Source organism: Macaca mulatta, chromosome 7 (genome assembly GCF_049350105.2).
Source record: "Macaca mulatta isolate MMU2019108-1 chromosome 7, T2T-MMU8v2.0, whole genome shotgun sequence".
Taxonomy (NCBI): Eukaryota; Metazoa; Chordata; class Mammalia; order Primates; family Cercopithecidae; genus Macaca; species Macaca mulatta.
This window is the reverse complement of record NC_133412.1, coordinates 142008262-142028601: the sequence shown is the minus strand read 5'-3', so window position 1 is coordinate 142028601 and position 20340 is coordinate 142008262. Positions and strand designations below refer to the sequence as shown.

Genomic DNA, 20340 nt, shown 5'->3' with positions numbered 1-20340 from the left:
AGCTCCTGTGTGCCTGCAGGAGTGGGGGTCCAGGCATGCAGGCATGTGGCACAGCAGGGGTCACCTGTGGAGACCTCGGTGCCTGTAGGAGACCCCAGGTTTAGAAACAAAATTCTCATTTTATGATTCAAGACAATGAGAAAACAGTTCTTTAAGGAAAACATCTCTCTATAGGTTATATAGGTTATATTTTATAGGTTGTACTAATTTTTGTAGAACTTAGGCTGGGTGCAGTGGCTCATGCCTGTAATCTCAGCACTGCGGGAGACTGAAGCGGGTCGGTTGCCTGAGGTCAGGAGTTCGAGACCAGGCTGACCAATATAGTGAAACCCCACCTCTACTAAAAATACAAAAATTAGCTGGGCGTGGTTGCATGCGCCTGTAGTCCCAGCTACTCAGGAGGCTGAGGCAGGAGAGAACTGCTTGAAGCCAGGAGGCAGAGGGTGTAGTGAGCCGAGATTGTACCATTGAACTCCAGCCTGGGCAACAGAGCAGCACTCTGTCTCAAAAAAAAAAAAAAAGAAAAGAAAAGAAAAAATTATAGAACCTATTTTGTGTATTCTGTGATAGGCTATATCTGTTTACTAAGGGCTGCCTGGAAGAGGATGCATAAAATGAACCACTAGGATAAAACAACTAACCCAGTGTCCAGTAAGCCCCCATGAAGGCTTCCTTCCATCTTCTGCACCTCTGCAGCTGGAAAATCCTTTTTTAGAATGTCCTTCCTAAAAACGAGCGAGTGGATGCTGCCCTCCAGTGGCCAAGTGTGCCCTTAAAGCATGTCAGAAGCAAAATCAAACCCTTCCCCCTGCTTCCTCCTAGGGCTCCACAGACTGCTCCTAGTGGGAATACCGCTGGGGTATTCCTGGAGTGCTGACGGGGCTTGGATCTGTGCCACAAAGGGACAGCAGAAGCAACAAGGTGCATTTAGCAGGAGAAAAATAATACCTAACATTTGCTGAGCACTTACTTTGCATTGGCCTAAATCTGAAATGATTGACATGCCTTTAGTCATCACACATACCATTATTATCTCAACTGAAAAAACAAGGCCAAGCTATGTGGCTAATGCCTGTAATCCTAGCACTTTCGGAGGCTGAGGTGGGCAGACTGCTTGAGGCTGGGAGTTCAAGACCAGCCTGGGCAACATAGTGAGACCCTGTCTCCACAAAAAAAACAAAAAAAAGTGGCCAGGCATGGTGGCACGTGTCTGTAGTCCCAGCTGCTACTTGGAAGGCTGAAAGGGGAGATCCCTTGAGCCCAGGAGGTCGAGGCTGCAGTGAGCTATGATCACACCACTGTACTCCTGCCTGGGTCACAGAGAGAGACCCTGTCTGGTTTTTTTTTTTTTTTTCAGGATTTGGTATGTTTTATTTGAGCGAATTTTTAACAAAAGGTGGCTTTTATTTACAGAATTTAAAGTATGTGGGAACTGTCCAACCCACATAGACTGAAGTAAGGATAACCATTAAGCCTGCTAATGTATTTTCTTATTTTCAGTTTACATACAATTTTTTTGTTTGCTTTACATTTATTAAAAAACCAATATTATAAATGACAAATAACCCCTCCCATCCCTTAATTAAATATACAAACAGCTTGAAAAATGTACAATTTAAATTGGTTTAATCTTGAAGTGTAATCCAGTGAGACTGAAAACTAAACATTTCAAGTCTTGTACCAAATGGTAAAATACTCGAAGGCCTTCAGGATCCTTTGACTGATTTATGTCAATAAGAGAACCTATTTTTGATGTGGCAAAAGATATGTGGACCAGGCATGGTGGCTCACGCCTGTAATCCCAGCACTTTGGGAGGCCGAGGCGGGTGGATCATGAGGTCAGGAGTTTGAGACCAGCCTGGCCAACATGGAGAAACCCCATCTCTACTAAAAATACAAAATTAGTCGGGTGCTGTGGTGTGTGCCTGTAATCCCAGCTACTCGGGCGGCTGAGGCAGGAGAATCACTTGAACCCAGGAGGCTGAGGATGCAGTGTGCTGAGATTGTGCCATTGTGCTTCAGCCTGGGTGCCAGGGCAAGACTCTGTCTCAAAAAAAAAAAAAAAAAAAAAAGATATGCGCTTATCTCCAAGCTCACGTTGGCCAGCCCTGTCAGGGGGAGGCCACAAAGCATCGTCTTCTTTTGTGATTTCACTGTCATCAATAATTCTCTTCAGTTCTTCCATTAAACTCTTGTGCATATAAACCTCTTTTCTGATCATGACATCATTTTTGTAGTTGTTGTTGGCATATCTAAGCTTTCCATCTGGCTGAAATTCAGACTCCAGAAGCTCGTGCCCAAACTTGCCCTTGTGTTCTACGTAGTAGCGCAGGTATAAATCACTAGCCATAGCCATTTTTGTCCCCGGGAAGCCCGCTGAAAACCCAGACAACCAAGAGACCCTGTCTTAAAAAACAAACAAAAACAGGAGGCCACGGCCTGAGATCTCCAGTGAGTGACAGAGCTGGGACTTGAAACTATGTTTCTCTCATCCCCAGAAGCAATGTTTTATCCACTTCACCAGTGGTTCTCCAAATTTGCTATGCCCAAGAATTGTTTAGGGAGATTGGTAAAGAGGCAGCATGTAGGACTCTGTCACTAGAGATTCTGATTATTTCTAAGAGGAGCAAAGACAACTGGGAATTTGTCCCTAGGACATTCTGGGTGGGGTCCAGTAACGGAAACAAGTTCATGGACCACCTTTGAGAAGTGCTAGATTAAAACGTCATCATTACCAAGAGGGAGATTTTGTATGGATAGAAGAGAGAACTTTCTAATAGTCATATCTATATTCTGATCCAACAAATGCTGCATGCCAGCATTGGGATCGTGCTTTCATATACACAATCTCATCTCCTCTTGGTGGCTCTTTGAGTAGGTGCCTGCAGTTTACAGATGAGGATACCAGGCTCTGATACCTTCAAGACAGAACTAATCTCTCCCTTCTTTCTTCTAATTTGGGACCCTGCACCTGCTTCATCTGGCATTCCATTATGTGCTTATGGTGGGTCTCCCTATGGAAATTGTGCACCTTGATGTTGTTGAGGGCCTTTGAATGTTGTCTGGCGAAGGTCACAGATCGTATCTGTTGAGCTGAAATGTCCCATCTGCTGTGAACAGCTTTGTGCGATGAGGAACTGGGGGACCTATGGAGCAACTGCCCCAAGTGTCACTAAAGTGACATCAATCTTGGTGTCTGGAGCCGCTAATCCCTGGGGGAAGGTCCTGTGGAAGAGAGACAGAGCTATAACTGGACATTTGGGAGCCAAGTCCTGGTCACCTTTGGGGCTGCTTCTCAGGGGAACCCGCCAAGTGCTGTCAAATCAGAACACGTCCTCCGCAAGGAAAAGATCCCATGAAGGCAAGCCCAGGGTTGTGATAGGGTCCCAGGAACCAGGGCAGTATGAAAGCTCTGAGGAAGGCTGGGAGCATGGTGAGGCCAGCTGTTTCACAGTCTGGTCCCTGTCACTCCCAGCTCCTCCCCAGGATTGGTAGGATGCCCCTCACTTCCACCCATGAAGGTACTCCTCTCCTTACATTCTGCTCCTCATACTTCCCTCTTTTTTTTTTTTTTTTTTTTTGAGACAGAGTCTTGTTCTGTTACCCAGGCTGGAGTGGAGTGGTGTGATCTTGGCTCACTGCAACCTCTGCCTCCTGGGTTCAAGCAATTCTCCTGCCTCAGCCTCCTGAGTAGCTGGGATTACAGGCATGTGCCACCATGCCCGGCTAATTGTGTTTTGTATTTTTAGTAGAGATGGGATTTCACCATATTGGCCAGGCCAGTCTTGAACTCTTGACCTCGTGACCCACCCCTGCTTCAGCCTCCCAAAGTGCTGGGATTACAGGCGCACACCACCATGCCTGGCTAATTTTCTTGTATTTTTAGTAGAGATGGGGGTTTCTCCATGTTGGCCAGGCTGGTCTTGAACTCCCAACCTCAGGTGATCCTCCTGCCTTGGCCTCCCAAAGTGCTGGGATAACACGCGTGAACCACAGCACCCAGCCAAAACTGTCCATCCTTCATCAAACCTAAGCATAAAAATACTGTTTTCCCTGGGTCTTTGGGTCTTTATTTCTGAAGCCTCCCATGTGACATAAAACTTTGGTTAAACAAATGTGTTAAGCTTTCCTCTTGTTATTCTGTCTTTTGTTACAGGGGTGTCAACCATGAACCTCTCCGTGGGTGAAGGAAAGATCTTAGTTTTTCTCCCCTACACCCTGCTTTCCTGGAGATGATTCCATTTGTAGTTTTCTCCAAATGATTATAAAAGTGACACTTGATTCATGCAAAAAAGAAAAAATCAGCGAATACAACATGGTATAAAGAGGAAAGTGTGGCCGGGCCTCCAGGTATGGGACAGGACACCCGTGGCAGAAAGGTCTTCAGGGGAAAAGGGAGGAGGTCAAAGAGTGACCTTGTTAAGGTCACTTAACCTAAGTTTTATGGCTTCCTAAGTTTTATGGCTTGCTTTCGGGGAGAGGAATTCTAGTTTCCATGATCTGCTTTGGAGGAGAAAAGGTCACAGAGACCTTTCTGCGTCTGTGGCCCTCCCAATCCCCTGCAGCTCAAAATCCTCAGCTGGTGGGGAGTGGTGGCTCATGCCTGTAATCCCAGCAACTCAGTAGGCTGAGGTGGGAGGATCGCTTGAGCCCAGGAGTTAGAGGCTGCAGTGAGCTAGGATCACACCACTGCACCCCAGACTGAGCAACAGAGTGAGACCCCGTCTCAAAAAAAAAAAAAAAAAAAAAATCCTCAGATGTCAAGGCGCTCTTTTGGAGTATCGCAGGGGAAAAATAATAGCTCCCATGGGTTTGTAGTTAGAAAAGCGCCCCTGTTATGAAAGACACATGAACAAGAGAAAAACAAACAGAAGTTTATTAACATGTATATTTTATGTATACATGGGAGACACTCAGAGAATGAATAGTTCTCAAAGAGGTAGCTTTGAATTCTAGCTTACATAGCATCTTCAACAAAGAACAAAGAACAATCCATTTTTAGAGCAGTGACAAGACAAAGGAAAAGGGCTTTGAGTCTCTAGGGGCAGCAGCTTGTGGGGAAGGCAAATAAATGGCAGACAAAGGCTAGTTAGTAAAGCTTATTAATGTGGATTCCTCTGGTACCATCTCCAGGCTGATAGGGTCTAAGTCGGTCTTCAGTAGTTAACCTTTGTTCTCCCCGGTTAGAAAGAGGGTTGGGGCTGGGTAAAGTGGCTCACGCCTGTAATCCCAGCACTTTGGGAGGCCAAGGCAGGCAGATCACCTGAGGTCAGAAGTTCAAGACCAGCCTGACCAACATGGTGAAACTCTATCTCTACTAAAAATACAAAAATTAGCTGGGCATGGTGGCAGAGGCATGTAATCCTAGCTACTCGGGGGACTGAGGCAGGAGAATCACTTGAACCCGGGAGGCCGAGGTTGCAGTGAGCTGAGATTGCACCACTGCACTCCAGCCTGGGCGACAAAAGCAAAACTCCACCTCAAAAAAAAGAAGCGGGGAGTTGGGACATCTTTTGTTGTTGCAAGTCTATGTCCTACATTTAGGCAAATAGAGGGAGAGCAGGGAACTTTCCTGCATCTGCTCAAGGATCCTTCATATTTTGGGGCGGCACATTCTGGACTCCTGCAGTATTGTGTTCTTAACCCCGGCAAGGCTAAGAGGGATCATTTTATTTCAAAGAAAACGTCTCAGGACCCAGTCTGGAAAATTCTTACTTGGAAATTGAAGGTCTTATTCTATTAAAATGTCTTTCAGTTGTGAAATATTAATATAAAAACGTCATCCTTAAAAACTTGCCAAAAAACCCCTTAAGATTATTTATTAAAAAACACAATACTTAAAAATTCTCATAGAATTTTAGTTCCTGAACATGGGTAGGTCTAAGTGCTCCCATTTGAGATACACTTACATATGATACATACGGATGTCAAGTTGATGCTAAGAAGCCCCCGTGGCCCCCAGGTATGACCATGCAGGTGCAGATGAAGACTGTATGATGGTGTGGAGGAATGCTTCGAACTGAAGTAGTAGGAGATAAAGGAAATTGTAGGCTTGAAGGTTCCGGCCCCAGGGTCCGATTGCTTGTGCTCAAATCCTAGCTCTGTCCCTTGCCAACTTTGTGTCCTTAAGCAGCTTGAATTCTCTAAACCTTGATTTCCTCATGGAGTTAAAAATGACTTCTGTTTTAAGTCTCTTTGGAGGGCTGAATGAGGGGGGAAGAAAAGGCAAAGCATTTTTCTAGAATACTGGCACCTGGCACCTGTAGCAAGCCTTCTGTATGAGGAAAAGGTGTTGCAAGGCCCACCCCATACCCTTATTACAAAAGACAGATTAACCAGAGAGAGACATAACAAAGGTATTCAGTGTAAGTTTTACATGATGAAGATACAAAGACCCGGGGGTATGACTCAATGGTAATGAACTGGGGGGATCTTGGCAAAGCCTGTTTGTTCAGATTCTTTCTGGCCTCTCTATGAGGCATGTCCTTGCCCCAGGTATGGGGTGGGACCCTTTTGCGATGAGGGTCCTGTGGCCACCTCGAGGGTAAGGTGGGTCAGAAGTGTCTAGGTTTTATGGCTTGTTTTGGGGGAGAGGAGTTCTAGTTTTTATGACACGCCTTGGGGAAGAGAAATTCTAGTTTCTATGACCTGCTTCGGGGAGAAATGGGGAAAGGAGAAATGAGGGCAGGAGAAGGTCAGAGAGAAACTTGGCTTCTGAGGCCTTCTATCTCCTTTAGTTCAAAGTACTCAGCCTGCCCAAGCTCCAGACTTGAGGACATCGTTTTCTGAGCCTCAACACCATCACTGTTTACCATGTGAGAAATGAAAATTGCCGGGCGTGGTGGCTCAAGCCTGTAATCCCAGCACTTTGAGAGGCCGAGACGGGCGAATCACAAGGTCAGGAGATCGAGACCATCCTGGCTAACACGGTGAAACCCCGTCTCTACTAAAAACTACAAAAAACTAGCTGGGTGAGGTGGCGGGCGCCTGTAGTCCCAGCTACTCGGGAGGCTGAGGCAGGAGAATGGCGTAAACTCGGGAGGCGGAGCTTGCAGTGAGCTGAGATCCGGCCACTGCACTCCAGCCTGGGCAACAGAGTGAGACTCCGACTCAAAAAAAAAAAAAAGAGAAATGAAAATTAAGCAGAAGTTAAAGTAGTATTTATTAATTAAAAATAATGAATGTAAATATTGTTATATTTATAATAAAATGTTTTTTAAAAATTTTATCTTCCAAAACAAAAAAGTGAGAAAATCAGTATGATTTTAGAAATGCTGTTAAGTTTTGTGGGTACACAGCTGGTGTATGCATTTATGGGGAACATGGGATGTTTTGGTAAGGCATGCGATGCATAATAATCATATCATATAGAACGTGGCACCCATCCCCTCAAGCATTTATCCTTTGTCTTACGAAGAATCTAATTCTACTCTTTTAATTACTTTAAAATGTACAATTAAGTTATTATTGACTATAGTCACCCTGTGGTGCTATCAGATACTAGGTCTTATCCATTCTTTCTATTTTTTTTTGTACCCATTGACTGTCCCCACCTCCTCCCCACCCTCTTACTACCCTTCCCATCCTCTGGGAACCATCCCAGATTTTTGGGTTTTTTTTTGGTGCCACCACACCTGGCTAATTTTTGTATTTTTAGTAGAGACGGGATTTTACCATGTTGGCCAAGCTAATCTCCAACTCCTGACCTCAGGTGATCCATCCGCCTCAGCTTCCCAAAGTGCTGGGGTTACAGGCATGAGCCACCATGCCTGGCCCCAAATCAGTCTTTTTAATACATTTTTTTCAAATCTTTTTAATGTCTGGCTTAATAGAAACCAGCTGGACACTCATATTTGCTTCTGCCTTCAATCTACCGCAATATCACATACCATGCAGCCTCTGGAAAATTCTGTACACACAAGAGAATGAGAGGGCACAAGAGAATGAGAGGGCAAAATACTAATGTCTTAGTGTTGTTATAAAAATAGTTTTGATCTTGTGGGGGAGAAAAAGTAATATCTTTTCCTCACCCGTCGCAATAATAGTGACTGAAACCCCTATAACAAAAGACAGATTAATAAGAGGAAAGCATAACAAATGTATTCAATATCAGTTTTACATGACTTGGGAACCTTCAGAAAATGAAGACTCACAGCCCTCGGGTAACCTGTGTTTTTATGGACAGTGGTGCAGAAGTAGGCTCGGAGCACAGGGAGGGAGGATCTAAAATTTAAAAACCAGGGGAAGTCAGCAAGTCCTGTTTGCTCAGATTCTTAATGGCATTCCCGTGTGACATTTCTTTTCTCTGTATGGTGCAGGACACCTCTCACATGAGGGTCTTCACGGAGAAGGGAGGGAGAAGGTCAGAGAATGACCTTTCTAGGTTTTGCTGTTTTCTCAAATGTCTGAGTGCCATATTTTTCTTTCTTTCCTTCCTTCCTCCTTCCCTCCCTCCCTCCCTCCTCTCCCCTTCCTTCCTTCCTCCCTCCCTCCCTGCCTCCCTCCCTCTCTCTCTCTCTCTCTTTCTTTCTTTCTTTCCTTTCTTTCTTTCTTTCTTTCTTTCTTTCTTTCTTTCTTTCTTTCTTTCTTTCTTTCTTTCTTTCTTTCTTTCTTTCTTCCTTTCTTCCTTTCTTCCTTTCTTCCTTTCTTCCTTTCTTCCTTTCTTTCTTCCTTTCTCCGAGATGGAGTCTCGCTCTGTGGCCCAGGCTACAGTGTGATGGCACAATCTCAGCTCACTGAAACCTCTGCCTCCGGGGTTCAAGCAATTCTCCCGCCTCAGCCTCCCAAGTAGCTGGGATTACAACAGCGCACCACTACACCCAGCTAATTTTTTTATTTTTGTATTTTTAGTAGAGATGGGGTTTCACCATATTGGCCAGGCTGGTCTCGAACTCCTGACCTCAGGTGATACACCTGCCTTGGCCTCCCAAAGTGCTGAGATTACAGGTGTGAGCCATCACACCGGCTTGGGGTAGGATTTCTAAGCCACAACAATCTTATGACTTTATTGACAGGTCTCAAGGACGCCCAGGGGCAGAACAGCAGAGTCTCTGCAGGCAGGACAGGTATAGTCCGGGGGTGCTGAGCCTCCAGCCTGGGTGGACTCCCTTACCAGATACGGTGGTGTCCTACCCGGGTCACCTCTATTTGAGGATGACTGCCTGCACTGAGCGCCTCAGGTGCAGCGTTTTTCCTGGAAACAGGAGCAAGCTGGGTCTAAGCACAGAGCCCGCTGGAAGCGCCAGGGAGTCAATGCGGGTCAAACGGTGACGGTGACGGGGTTGGTGAGTAAATACTGGCTTGCTCACAGCTCCGTGTGACCGCTGAGGTCTGCTGTACCTCTACCAGGCCCGGTAGGATGGAGTTCCGACTGGCCATGCTGGCAAAATGGCTTGATAATCCCTGTCTAAACAAGCCCTTTCCCTCCCCTGCCTCACTGTTGCTCTCTATGATCACTGACAGGGCTCAGACACCCCAAGATAAGGCACCTTGACATAGTGAGTATTTGAAGATGCAGGAAGCTGAGAAAACCACAGAAGCAAAAGGGTCACTTTGTGATCTCATTCCCTTCTACCCTGAAGTAGGTCATCTGCATTAACATCCTTATCTCAGAAGACACAGAGAGAGGCCAAGAAGAACCCGAACAAGCAGGACTTTTGTTTGTTCTGTTTGTTGTTCTGTTTGCTAAGTTTCCCCAGATTTCTACCATTGGACTGTACAGCCCTGGTCCAACATACTTTTTCATGACTGTCCTTAAGAATGTACAAATTTCCCTGTTTCTTTGGGTCTGTATTTTCTAAAGACTCCCATGTCATGTAAAACTTACATGAATTAAATGTGTGTGCTTTTCTTTTGTAAATCTGTCTTTTGTTGTAGGGGTTCATGGCTGGCAACCCATGAGCCTTGTGATGGGTGAGGAAAAGACAAGACTTTTTCTCCTCTATGTCACCTTCCAAAAAACCTACTTTCAAGTGCTCGTCTCAGGATCTGTTTTTAGGGAGAACTCAAATGAAGCTAGCAGCCTTTTCGGGGCTCACAGTCCCCTGTAATGCTGCTTCTGCAGTGGGGTGCTAGGAAACATTTAACAACTTGCTGAATGGAGAAAAAAGCCCTGGTTTGCAGCTTGCTGCTTTCCGCGGTGTAAATACTGCCCCCGTGGCTGGTTTCCATCTATGGAGTTGACGTCACTGACCACAGAGTTGAAGAGAGGTGCACACTGTTGGCTGTCACGAAGTGGTTTGGGCTGGCTGCAGCCTGGGTCACTGCTGTAACCCTCACCACCCTGTAATGTCATTATCTCTCTGTGTCCCCTCTACAAGGAGACCTTAGCACTGTCGCAGTGTCCACTCATCATGGGTACTAATACTCATGGAGCCATGAGTAAGTAAAAGCCACAGTGGTGTTGGAGAGCTGCTGTCAGGGAAGCGGGTCCTGGGCTAGGGGAGAGGTGAAGAGGCTGTACAGAGGCCACCTCCCAGCTGAGACTGGAAGCATCAACTTGGGGGTCCCCCAGCCCTGGCAGGGAGAGACTGAACATGCAGGGGTCTGCAAGGGCAAAGCCAGAGCCAGGGAGGGCGTGTGTGGAGAATATTTGGTCCTGGAGGTTTCGAGGGCTGCAGCGTAGAGGAAGAGAAAGGTGACCTTCTGCCTCTGTGGGGGACAGTGACCCTGGTTTGGCCTGCTGTCCCCTGGTACCCCTGAGACCAGAACCCAGGCAGGCCTTCCCAGTGGCCCCTTCCGTCAGTGCTGACATGAAAACAGGAGCCCTGGCCTGGCCACAGAGCCTGCCAGTTCCAGCCTGATTGGAGAACTTGCAATTAGTGTCCTTCCCAAAGCTGCCACCTGGAGGAGAAACTTCGACCTCTTTACCCAGGGCCTGGTGTGGGTGGAGGAGTCGGTTCAGCCAGTAAGGAGCCCAGTGGGCCTGGGAAGATCACAGGAAACCCACAGCTAGAACCGGGCAAGGTGCGGGGTGGAGTCAGGCACGGGAGGCCGGATTTACAGAGCTGCTCCAGATCCAGGTGACATGTAAGCACAGAGCCAGGGCTCCCTAGAAGTTTCTCAGTTTGGAGCTGAATATAAGCACCTCAGACTGTTTAGGCTACTGCAACAGAACACTGTAGACCGCGTGGCTTAAACAACACAAACTTATTTCTCCCAGTGCCAGAGGCTGGAAAGGTAAAGATCAGGGCACTGGCACATGCGGTATGATGAAGTCTCACTTCCTATTCCATAGATGGCTGTTTTCTCACTGTGCCCTCACAGGGCAGAAGGGGTAAGAGGGTTCTCTAAGCTCTCTCTCTCTCTTTTTTTAAAGACAGAGTTTTGCTCTTGTTGCCCAGGCTGGAGTGCAATGGCGCGATCTCGGCTCACTGCAACCACCACCTCCCAGGTTCAAGTGATTCTCCTGCCTCAGCCTCCCAAGTAGCTGAGATGACAGGCATGTGCCACCATGATCGGCTAATTTTTTGTATTTTTAGTAGAGATGGGGTTTCTCAATATTGGTCAGGCTGGTCTCGAACTCCTGACCTCAGGTGATTTGCCTGCCTCGGCCTCCCAAAGTGCTGGGATTACAGGCATGAGCCACCACGCCCAGCCTAAGCTGTCTTTTATTTATTTATTCATTCATTTATTTATTTATTAGACAGAGTCTTGCTCTTGTTGCCTAGGCTGAAGTGCAATGGCATGATCTCAGCTCACCACAACTTCCACCTCCCTGGGTTCAAGCGATTCTCCTGCATCAGCCTCCTGAGTAGCTGGGATTACAGGCATGTGCCACCACGCCCAGCTAATTTTTTATTTTTAGTAGAGATGGGGTTTCTCCATGTTGGTCAGGCTCGTCTCAATTCCCGACCTCAGGTGATCCACCCACCTTAGCCTCCCAAAGTGCTGGGATTACAGGTGTGAGCCACTGCGCCCGGCCTAAACTCTCTTCTAAAAGGACACTTGGGCAGGGCACAGTGACTTGTGCTTGTAATCCCAGAATTTGGGGAGGCCAAGAGAGGTGGAAGGCTTGAGCCCAGGAGTTTGAGACTGTTATCTGTAAAAATGTTTATTTAGAAATGGAATGCTTGTTCCCCGGTGCTGCAAAGAAACAGCACTTGAACATAAATTTAATTCTCTCAGCAAGGCCATTTTTACTTTCTGCAGAAGGGGTGCTCATCGCAGATGGAACAATGGTGAGAGCACACCTGAGCAAAGGAAGGGAAGCAATTTTTATCCCTCCATTACGCAGTTTGTCCCTGCTACTGTGTCTTGTCTCCATTGGCTGGAGCCAGATGTCACAATCTAAACTAAAACCTGATTGGCTAACAGTTGAAAACTTTTCTAAATAGGTAATGGCAATAGAAAGACAAAGGAAAAGAGGAAGTTGCTTATGAAAGGACTTAGAAAGTGATAACATTCCCAAATAAGGAAGGGGCATAGGCTGCGAGCTGGGACATGCCTGTGAGCATGTCTAGCACAGAGACCCTGGTTAAAGTACAAGGACATAGAATGTACCATGTACCTGTATGTCTAGCATAAAGTTAGTTTTTAAAAGAAACTATTATTTCTAACACTTATGATTTATTCTTTAATAAGAAGGGAAACTTTGAAGAGAAACTTTTTACTTTCTACAGAGACCAACCCCATCGCTACAAAAAATACAAAAATTAGCCGGATGTGGTGGCATGTGCCTATAGTCCCCGGCAACTCGGAAGGCTGAGATGGGAGGATCACTTGAGCCTGGGAGGCAGAGGCTGCAGTGAGCTGAGATCACGCCACTGCCCTCCAGCCTGGGCGACAGAGTGAAATCCTATCTCAAAAAATATATATGTATAAATTAATAATAAATAAATAAAGGGACATGAATCCCATCACCTAATCACCCCCAAAGGCCCCATCTCCAAATACCATCACACTGGGGGTTACGTTTCAACATATGAGTTTTGTGGGGGGACACAAACATTCAGTCTATTGCAATAAGGGCGCAAATAGAGGTGCCAGAGGAGTGCCTGGAGAATTATCCAGGATCCACAGACCTGAGGACCGAAATGACAAACTGACTTTGGCCTTGTCCCCATCACTTCACCTAGAAGGAAAGGAGACTAGGACAACATAGTGAGAAGGATAGATGCATTGGGCCCCAGCACACTTGGGTTTGAATGCTGCTTTTGCTGTTTACTAGCTGTGTGACTTTGGGAAATTTTCTGAACCCCTCTGAGCCGCTTTCCTAGTTTGTAATGCAGGTCTCTTGGAGGCATGTGATGGTGTGTGCTAACTGGCCAAAATGATGCCTGCAGCATAATTAGGGCTCCATAAGTCATCCTATATTTCATTGAATCTGACATGCCACTCATTTGAAGAGGCACCTTTACTTTAGCTCCTCTAAGAAAGGAAAACAGCTGCCGAATAAACTGACCTGCCATCCGTTGTAAGATGCACCCAGATTTCAGAGATAACAAAATGTAATACCAAAAAATGTGCATCTTACAATCGATGAAATGCAGTAGTTCTTTTTCTTCTGATCCGTGGTTTTTGTGCTTCTGGGGCTTCTGTCTCTGGAAGATAGCAGGGTATAATGATTGACTGAGGCAGCCCCACTCCGGAAGTCGCCTCTGCCCAGGCACTGCCGCTTGCTCCTTTTGCCTGTGCTGCTGCCCCTGGGTGGCTTGTGCGTGAGGGTCTGAGCTTTGCCTGTGGTTTCTGGCTTCTGTCAAGGCCTGTTTGAGTCCATGAGGCTGCTCAGCCTTTCTGAGGCCAGGGAAGCCATTTTCTTTTTCCTCTCCTCCCCTCCCCTCCCCTCCCTTTCTTCTATTCTTTTCTTTCTTGTTTTTTTTTTGAGACAGAGCCTCGCTCTGTTGCCCAGGCTGGAGTAAAGTGGCAATCTCAGCTCACTGCAACCTCGGCCTCCCGGGTTCAAGCAATTCTCCTGCCTCAGCCTCCTGAGTAGCTGGGATTACAGGTGCCCACCACCATGCCTGGCTAATTTTTGTATTTTTAATAGAGACAGGGTTTCACCATGTTGCCCAGACTGGTCTTGAATTCCTGACCTCAAGTGATCCGCCTGCCTCAGCCTCCCAAAGTGCTGGGATTACAGGCCTGAGCCACTGCACCTGGCCCAGGGAAGCCATTTTTGATCTCTCCGCAGTTCCTGGGGGCAGAGCTGAGCTACAGTAGATGCGCAGAGCCTGCCACTAGCCCTCTGTTCTTAGAAGGTGGGAGGTGAAAGTGGATAGGCCATGCATGAGGACAAATGTGCCCATTCCTCACCTTGCCACGAGGCCTGTTACATGCTGGCAGCTTTCCAAGTGAATTCTCTCCACCCCAGGACCTGGGAGGGAAGCAGGGCAACCCTTGGGCTCCCTGTGCTGCAGATGAGGAAATGGAGTTAGTACAGGTTAAGTGATTTGAGAGCATTACCTGCCTAATAAGTGCCTGACTAGATCCCAGGTCTATCTTAGGGGCTGCTTCTCCTGGTTAATGAGCAGTCGCTGGGTGTAAGAAAGACACAATGATGCTGTGCAGGTGAGGCAGGGACCAGAACACAGTGCTGAGCATGTTCTAGGGATGCTGACAGGTTGGGAAAGCCTAGACCTGCACTAGTGTATATATTTAAATATTCTGTGGAAAGTAATTTAAAAATACTTCGTGAAAAAAATAATAAAAATTTTATATATTGGGTTAAATAACATATTTCAAACTTAATTTCACCTGGCTGGATGTGGTGGCTTATGCCTGCAATCCCAGCACTTTGGGAGGCCAAGGCAGGTAGATCACTTGAGGTCAGGAGTTTGAGACCAGACTGGCCAACATGGCAAAACCTCCATCTCTACTAAAAATACAAAAATTAGCTGGGCATGGTGGCATATGCCTGTAATCCCTGCTACTCGGAAGGCTGAGTCAGGAGAATCCCTTGAACCTGGGAGGTGGAGGTTGTAGTGAGCCACGATGGCACCACTGCACTCCAGCCCTCTGTCTGCACTCCAGACAGAGCAAGACCCTGTCTCAAAAAAAAATACAAATAAAAATAATTTCACCTGTTTCTTTTACCTTGTTTGATGTTACTGCTAGAAAATTTCAAATTATATGCATGCCTTGTAGTATATACATTTCAGCCCCCACAGTGTCCCCCACCATCTCATCCCCTGCTTTTCTCCAGCCCAGTCTCTGAGACTTCCCTGTCCCTAAACAGTGGAGTGATGGCCTGTTGGTTGCTTTCCACTATCACAGTGAGGCCCTGGGAAAGTCTGGATCTGCAGTGGCTCGGGTGTCCGAGGGCTTCTGGGAGCTCTGAGCCATGGCTGTTGGCCTTCCTGGTCTCCCAGCTCTCCAGAGGCCTGCGGGCCTATTTCACCTTACCTGGCTACTGCCTGTAGAGGTTCAGGATAGAGCGAAGCAGGCTCCCTCCGCCGTGGTTGAGCTGCAGTCCTGACCATGTGTGCCCTAGGCACTAGTTAAGGCACGTGGGGGTCTCCGACCTTTTTGCCCACCCAGCTATGGCCTGCGTTAGGGCTTTCTCATCAGTTTTGTCCTATCCTGTGTTGCCCAGGCTAGAGTGCAATGGTGATCTCTCTGAGTGTAATGGTGATCAGAGCTTACTGCAGCCTTAACTTCTTGGGCTCAAGAGAGCCTCCTGTCTCAGCATCTCCAGTAGCTGGGACTGTAGATGCAGGCCACCACTACAAAAAAAGTTTTGTAGAGATGGGCATCTTGCTATGTTTCCCAAGCTGGTCTCAAACTCCTGGCATAAAGTGGCCCTCCCACCTCAGTTTCCCAAAGTGCTGGGATTATAGGCATGAGCCACCATGCCTGGCTGTGTTTTCCTTCAATATACAACACACATATGAGCTTGCTTTTGGGCACACTTTTAAAGTAAGGCTGATAGCTATGAATCCGAAATCTGTTTCCAAAAAGTTGTTGTTGCTGTCGCTGTCGTTTTGAGATATTCTGGTTAAATGGTTGATAGCTGTGTTTTTTTTTTTTTTTTTTTTCCTGTATGGAAGCTATGTTTACATTTCAGATTGGGTGCAGTGGCTCATGCCTGCAATCTCAGCACTTTGGGAGGCTGAAGTGAGAGAATTGTTTGAGGCCAGGAGTTTAGGACCAGCCTGGTCAACATAGTGAGACCCTGTCTCTACTAAAAATAAAAATTAGCTGGGTGTGGTGGCAGCACCTGCCGTCCTAGCTACTTGAGAGGCTGAGGTGAGAGGATCCCTTGAACCTAGGGGGTCAAGACTGCAGTGAGCCATAACTGCGCCACTGCACTCTAGCCTGAGTGACAGAGTGAGATCCTGTCTCTAAAAAATAAAAAAATTAAAAAGTTATATTTGCATTTCAAAACCTATTGATCCATTCAAGGACTCTCAGTTTATTCTGAAACCCTGACTGTGGGCTGTGGCCCTTGGCACTTGGACAACTAGAAAAGTGGTTTTCTTTGGCAAATGTACCGCAGCCCTTCTTTTCTCCTTGTTAATGGAAGAGTGTGGGTTTTTGGAATCAGACAGACCTGATTTTCAGCTCTTGCTTTGGCACGAACTCTCTGGGAGACAGTCGATGAGCAAGGGTCCTAACTTCAGCTTCCTATAGGTAAAATAGAAAGAATACCTGTCTCGTTGTGAAAAATAAGTGAAATATTATGTATAAAGTGCCTAGTAGAGTGCTTTGTGCTTAGCAGGTAGTGCATTCAATAAATATGACTACAGGCTGAGCGCGGTGCCTTACACCTGTAATCCCAGCACTTTGGGAGGCCAAGGCGGGCAGATCACCTGAGGTCAGGAGTTCGAGACCAGCCTGGCCAATGTGGCGAAACCCCTTCTCTACTAAAAATACAAAAATTAGCCAGGTGTGGTGGCGGGTGACTGTAACCCCAGCTACTCAGGAGGCTGAGGCAGGAGAATAGCTTGAACCCAGGAGACGGAGGTTGCAATGAGCCGAGATTACGCCATTGCACTCCAGCCTGGGTGACAGGCTCAATAAATAAATAAATAAATAAACCATAGGATGTACTATCATGTTCTTGAATAATATTTTAAGAACATGGGAAAATTTACATGATATGGGAACTGATGGGAAAAAAAGAGAATACGTAATTATTTGTAGTGGGTTCATGACATTGTAAAACAGAAAACTATGTACACATAAGAATTGGCTGAAAATACACCAACATGTTCGCAGTTGCTATAATTGGGTGGGGTTATAGGTGACTGTTGTTTTCTTCTTTTTATACTTTTCTCTATTTTAAAATTTCCATAACAAACAGTTATTATTTTTATCAGCAGTAAAAGCCCCCACCGTTTGTGTGTTTATTCCAGGTCTTAGCATCATGGAAGAAATGTTTTCTTTAAATTATATTTTTAAAGACGTAAGTTCCTTGTGTGTAAAACCTATGCCTTTTGGTGAAGAAAAAATTCCTCATTTCTTCAAGTTGTTAAAATGTTAAAGGCATTTCTTATTCTATTTAAACCTCTGGGTCAATTGCTGCTGTGGAAACTATTGTAATGGATATTTTACGAAAGGATAAATGCAACTATTAAAAATTATTGAAATAGTGTACCTGCTATGGTAAAAAAACTATATTGTACAGTATATGTAATAAACCTTTCCCCTCCCCAACAAATAATCACTATACATTTTTCCAGAATGTTACCATGCATATACCAACCTATATGAGTATTTTTATTTAGTTTTATAGAAGGGAATAAGTTATATACTTTTTTGTGATCTTTAAAAAACATTTTATTAATGTATAATTCACATAATATAAAATCCCCTCATTTAAAGAGCATAGTTCAGTGATTTTTGTTTTTCTTTTTTTGTGTGTGAGATGGGGTCTCACTCTGTTGCCCAGGCTCAAATGCAGTGGCACGACCTCAGGTCACTGCAGCCTCCACCTCCTGGGTTCAAGCAATCCTCCCACCTCAGCCTCCCTAGTACCTGGGACTACAGCTATGTGCCACCACGCCTGGCTAACCTTTGTAATTTTTGTAGAGACGGGGTTTCACTATGTTTCCCAGACTGGTCTCAAACTCCTGGCCTCAAGTGATCTGCTTGCCTCAGCCTCCCAAAGTGCTGAGATTACAGATGTGAGTTGCCTTACCCAATTCAGTTCAGTGATTTTCAAGGTAACTTTATAGAGTTGTGCAACCATCACCACAGTCCAGACACTCACCATGGTGCTTTCTCACTCAACACTGCCTCTTGGAGATGGCTTCGCATAAGTGAGTATGGATCTCTCTCACTGTTTTCAGTGGTTTGCTGGTTTTCCATCACATGGATGCACCATTGTTTATTTAACCAGTGCCCCACTGGTGAGTCCCAGATTTTTTGCTGCTATTAACTGCGCTTCAGAGGAAATCCCTGTACATACATCTTTACACCCATGAACATGAATGTACCTGTAGGGTTCATTACCAGTGAAGGAATTGCTGCATTAATGAATATGTGCTTTTATAATTTAAGAGACTGAAAATTACTTCTAATTAACATTCCTACATTAGTATTTGAAAAAGGCCATTTGTTCAACTAGGACTTTATTTGTTTTTTTTTTTTTTTTTTTTTTTTTTTTTGAGACGGAGTCTCGCTCTGTCGCCCAGGCTGGAGTGCAGTGGCGCGATCTCGGCTCACTGCAAGCTCCGCCTCCCGGGTTCACGCCATTCTCCTGCCTCAGCCTCCCGAGTAGCTGGGACTACAGGCGCCCACAACCGCGCCCGGCTAATTTTTTGTATTTTTAGTAGAGACGGGGTTTCACCGTGGTCTCGATCTCCTGACCTTGTGATCTGCCCGCCTCGGCCTCCCAAAGTGCTGGGATTACAGGCGTGAGCCACCGCGCCCGGCTCAACTAGGACTTTAAAACAATCTAATAAGATAAAAACTGCATAACCTAATTTGATATAAGAAGTGACAGTGAGGCCAGGTATGGTGGCTCATGCCTGTAATCCCACCACTTTGGGAGGCTAAGGTGGGAGGATTGCTTGAGGTCAAGAGTTCAAGACCAGCCTGGGCAACATAGTGAGACCCCCCCCATCTCTAAAAAAATTTTCTTAAAAGTTAGCCGGATGTCATGGCACACACCTGTAGTTCCAGCTACTCAAGAGGCTGAGGCAGGAGAATTCCTTGAGCCCAGGAGGTCAAGGCTCCAGTGAACCAAGATTGTATCACTGCATTCCACCCTGGGTGACAGAATGAGACCCTGTCTTAAAAAAAAAAAAAAGATGAATAATAATGATAAGAGAAGAAGTGGTAGAGATATCTTTGTGCATTTGTATGTATGTATGTGTATGTATACAAACACAACATTTTTTCCTAATGTTTATAAAGTATATGTCTGTGTTTTTTTTTTTTTTTTTTTTTTTTTCAGATGGAGTTTTGTTCTTGCCACCCAGCTGGAGTGCAATGGCGTGATCTTGGCTCGCTGCAACCTCCGCCTCCTGGGTTCAAGCAATTCTCCTGCCTCAGCCTCCTGAATTGCTGGAATTACAGGTGCCTGCCACCATGCCCAGCTAATTTTTGTATTTTTAGTACAGACGGGGTTTCACTGTGTTGGTCAGGCTGTTCTCAAACTCCTGACCTCAGGTGGATCCACCCGCCTCGGCTTCTTCAAGTGCTGGGATTACAGGCGTGAACCACCGCGCCCGGCCGTGTCTGCTATTTGTTAAGCCTCTATGTCCCTGGAAGCCACACAATTTACATATGTGGGAGTTAATACATTGGACATCACTATTTCTATGGAGCTTTTAAAATGAGAAAAACCTGCTAGACACACACACACACACACACGTATATCCAAAACAATGGAAATAAGCCTATTGAAGAGATGTTTGCCCTCCTGTTTACCGCAGCACTATTCGTGATGGCCAAGATACAGAATCAACATCAGTGTCCACTGATAGATGAAGAAAGAAAATGTGACACGTATACACAATGGAATATTATTCAGCTATAAAAAATGATAAAATCCTGTCATTTACAACAACATGGATGGAATGGAGGTCATCATATTACATGAAATAAGCCAGGCACAGAAATACAAATGCCACATATTTTCATTCATGTGGAAGCTAAAAACAAAGGTGGATCTCATGGAGCTAGAGGGTAGAATGATAGTTAACGGAGGCTGGGAAGGGGGCTGGGGAAGATGAAGAGAGGTTTACTAATGGGTAGAAACATACAGCTAGACAGAAGGAATAAGATCTAGTAGTTGATAGTACTGAAGGGGAATTATAGTTAACAATACTTTATTGTATATTTCAAAATAGCTAGAAGACTTATAATGTTCCTAACACAAAGTAGAGATAAATGTTTGAGGTGATGGGTGTTCTGATGGCCCTGATTTTCTCTTTACATGTTGTATACATGTAA

At 45.7% G+C, this 20340-nt stretch overlaps 1 protein-coding gene across 1 annotated transcript; it reads right to left on the bottom strand.

The window, feature by feature from the left end:
• Positions 1 to 1493: 1493 nt before the first annotated feature.
• On the bottom strand, positions 1494 to 2479 carry LOC144330329 (protein mago nashi homolog 2-like). The gene is made up of 2 exons (XM_077941296.1): positions 2078 to 2479; positions 1494 to 1768 (listed from the first exon to the last, which is right to left on the bottom strand). The coding sequence occupies exons 1-2, from the start codon at positions 2354 to 2356 to the stop codon at positions 1616 to 1618; spliced, it is 432 nt and encodes a 143-aa protein (XP_077797422.1). The 5' UTR covers positions 2357 to 2479; the 3' UTR covers positions 1494 to 1615.
• Positions 2480 to 20340: the final 17861 nt, after the last annotated feature.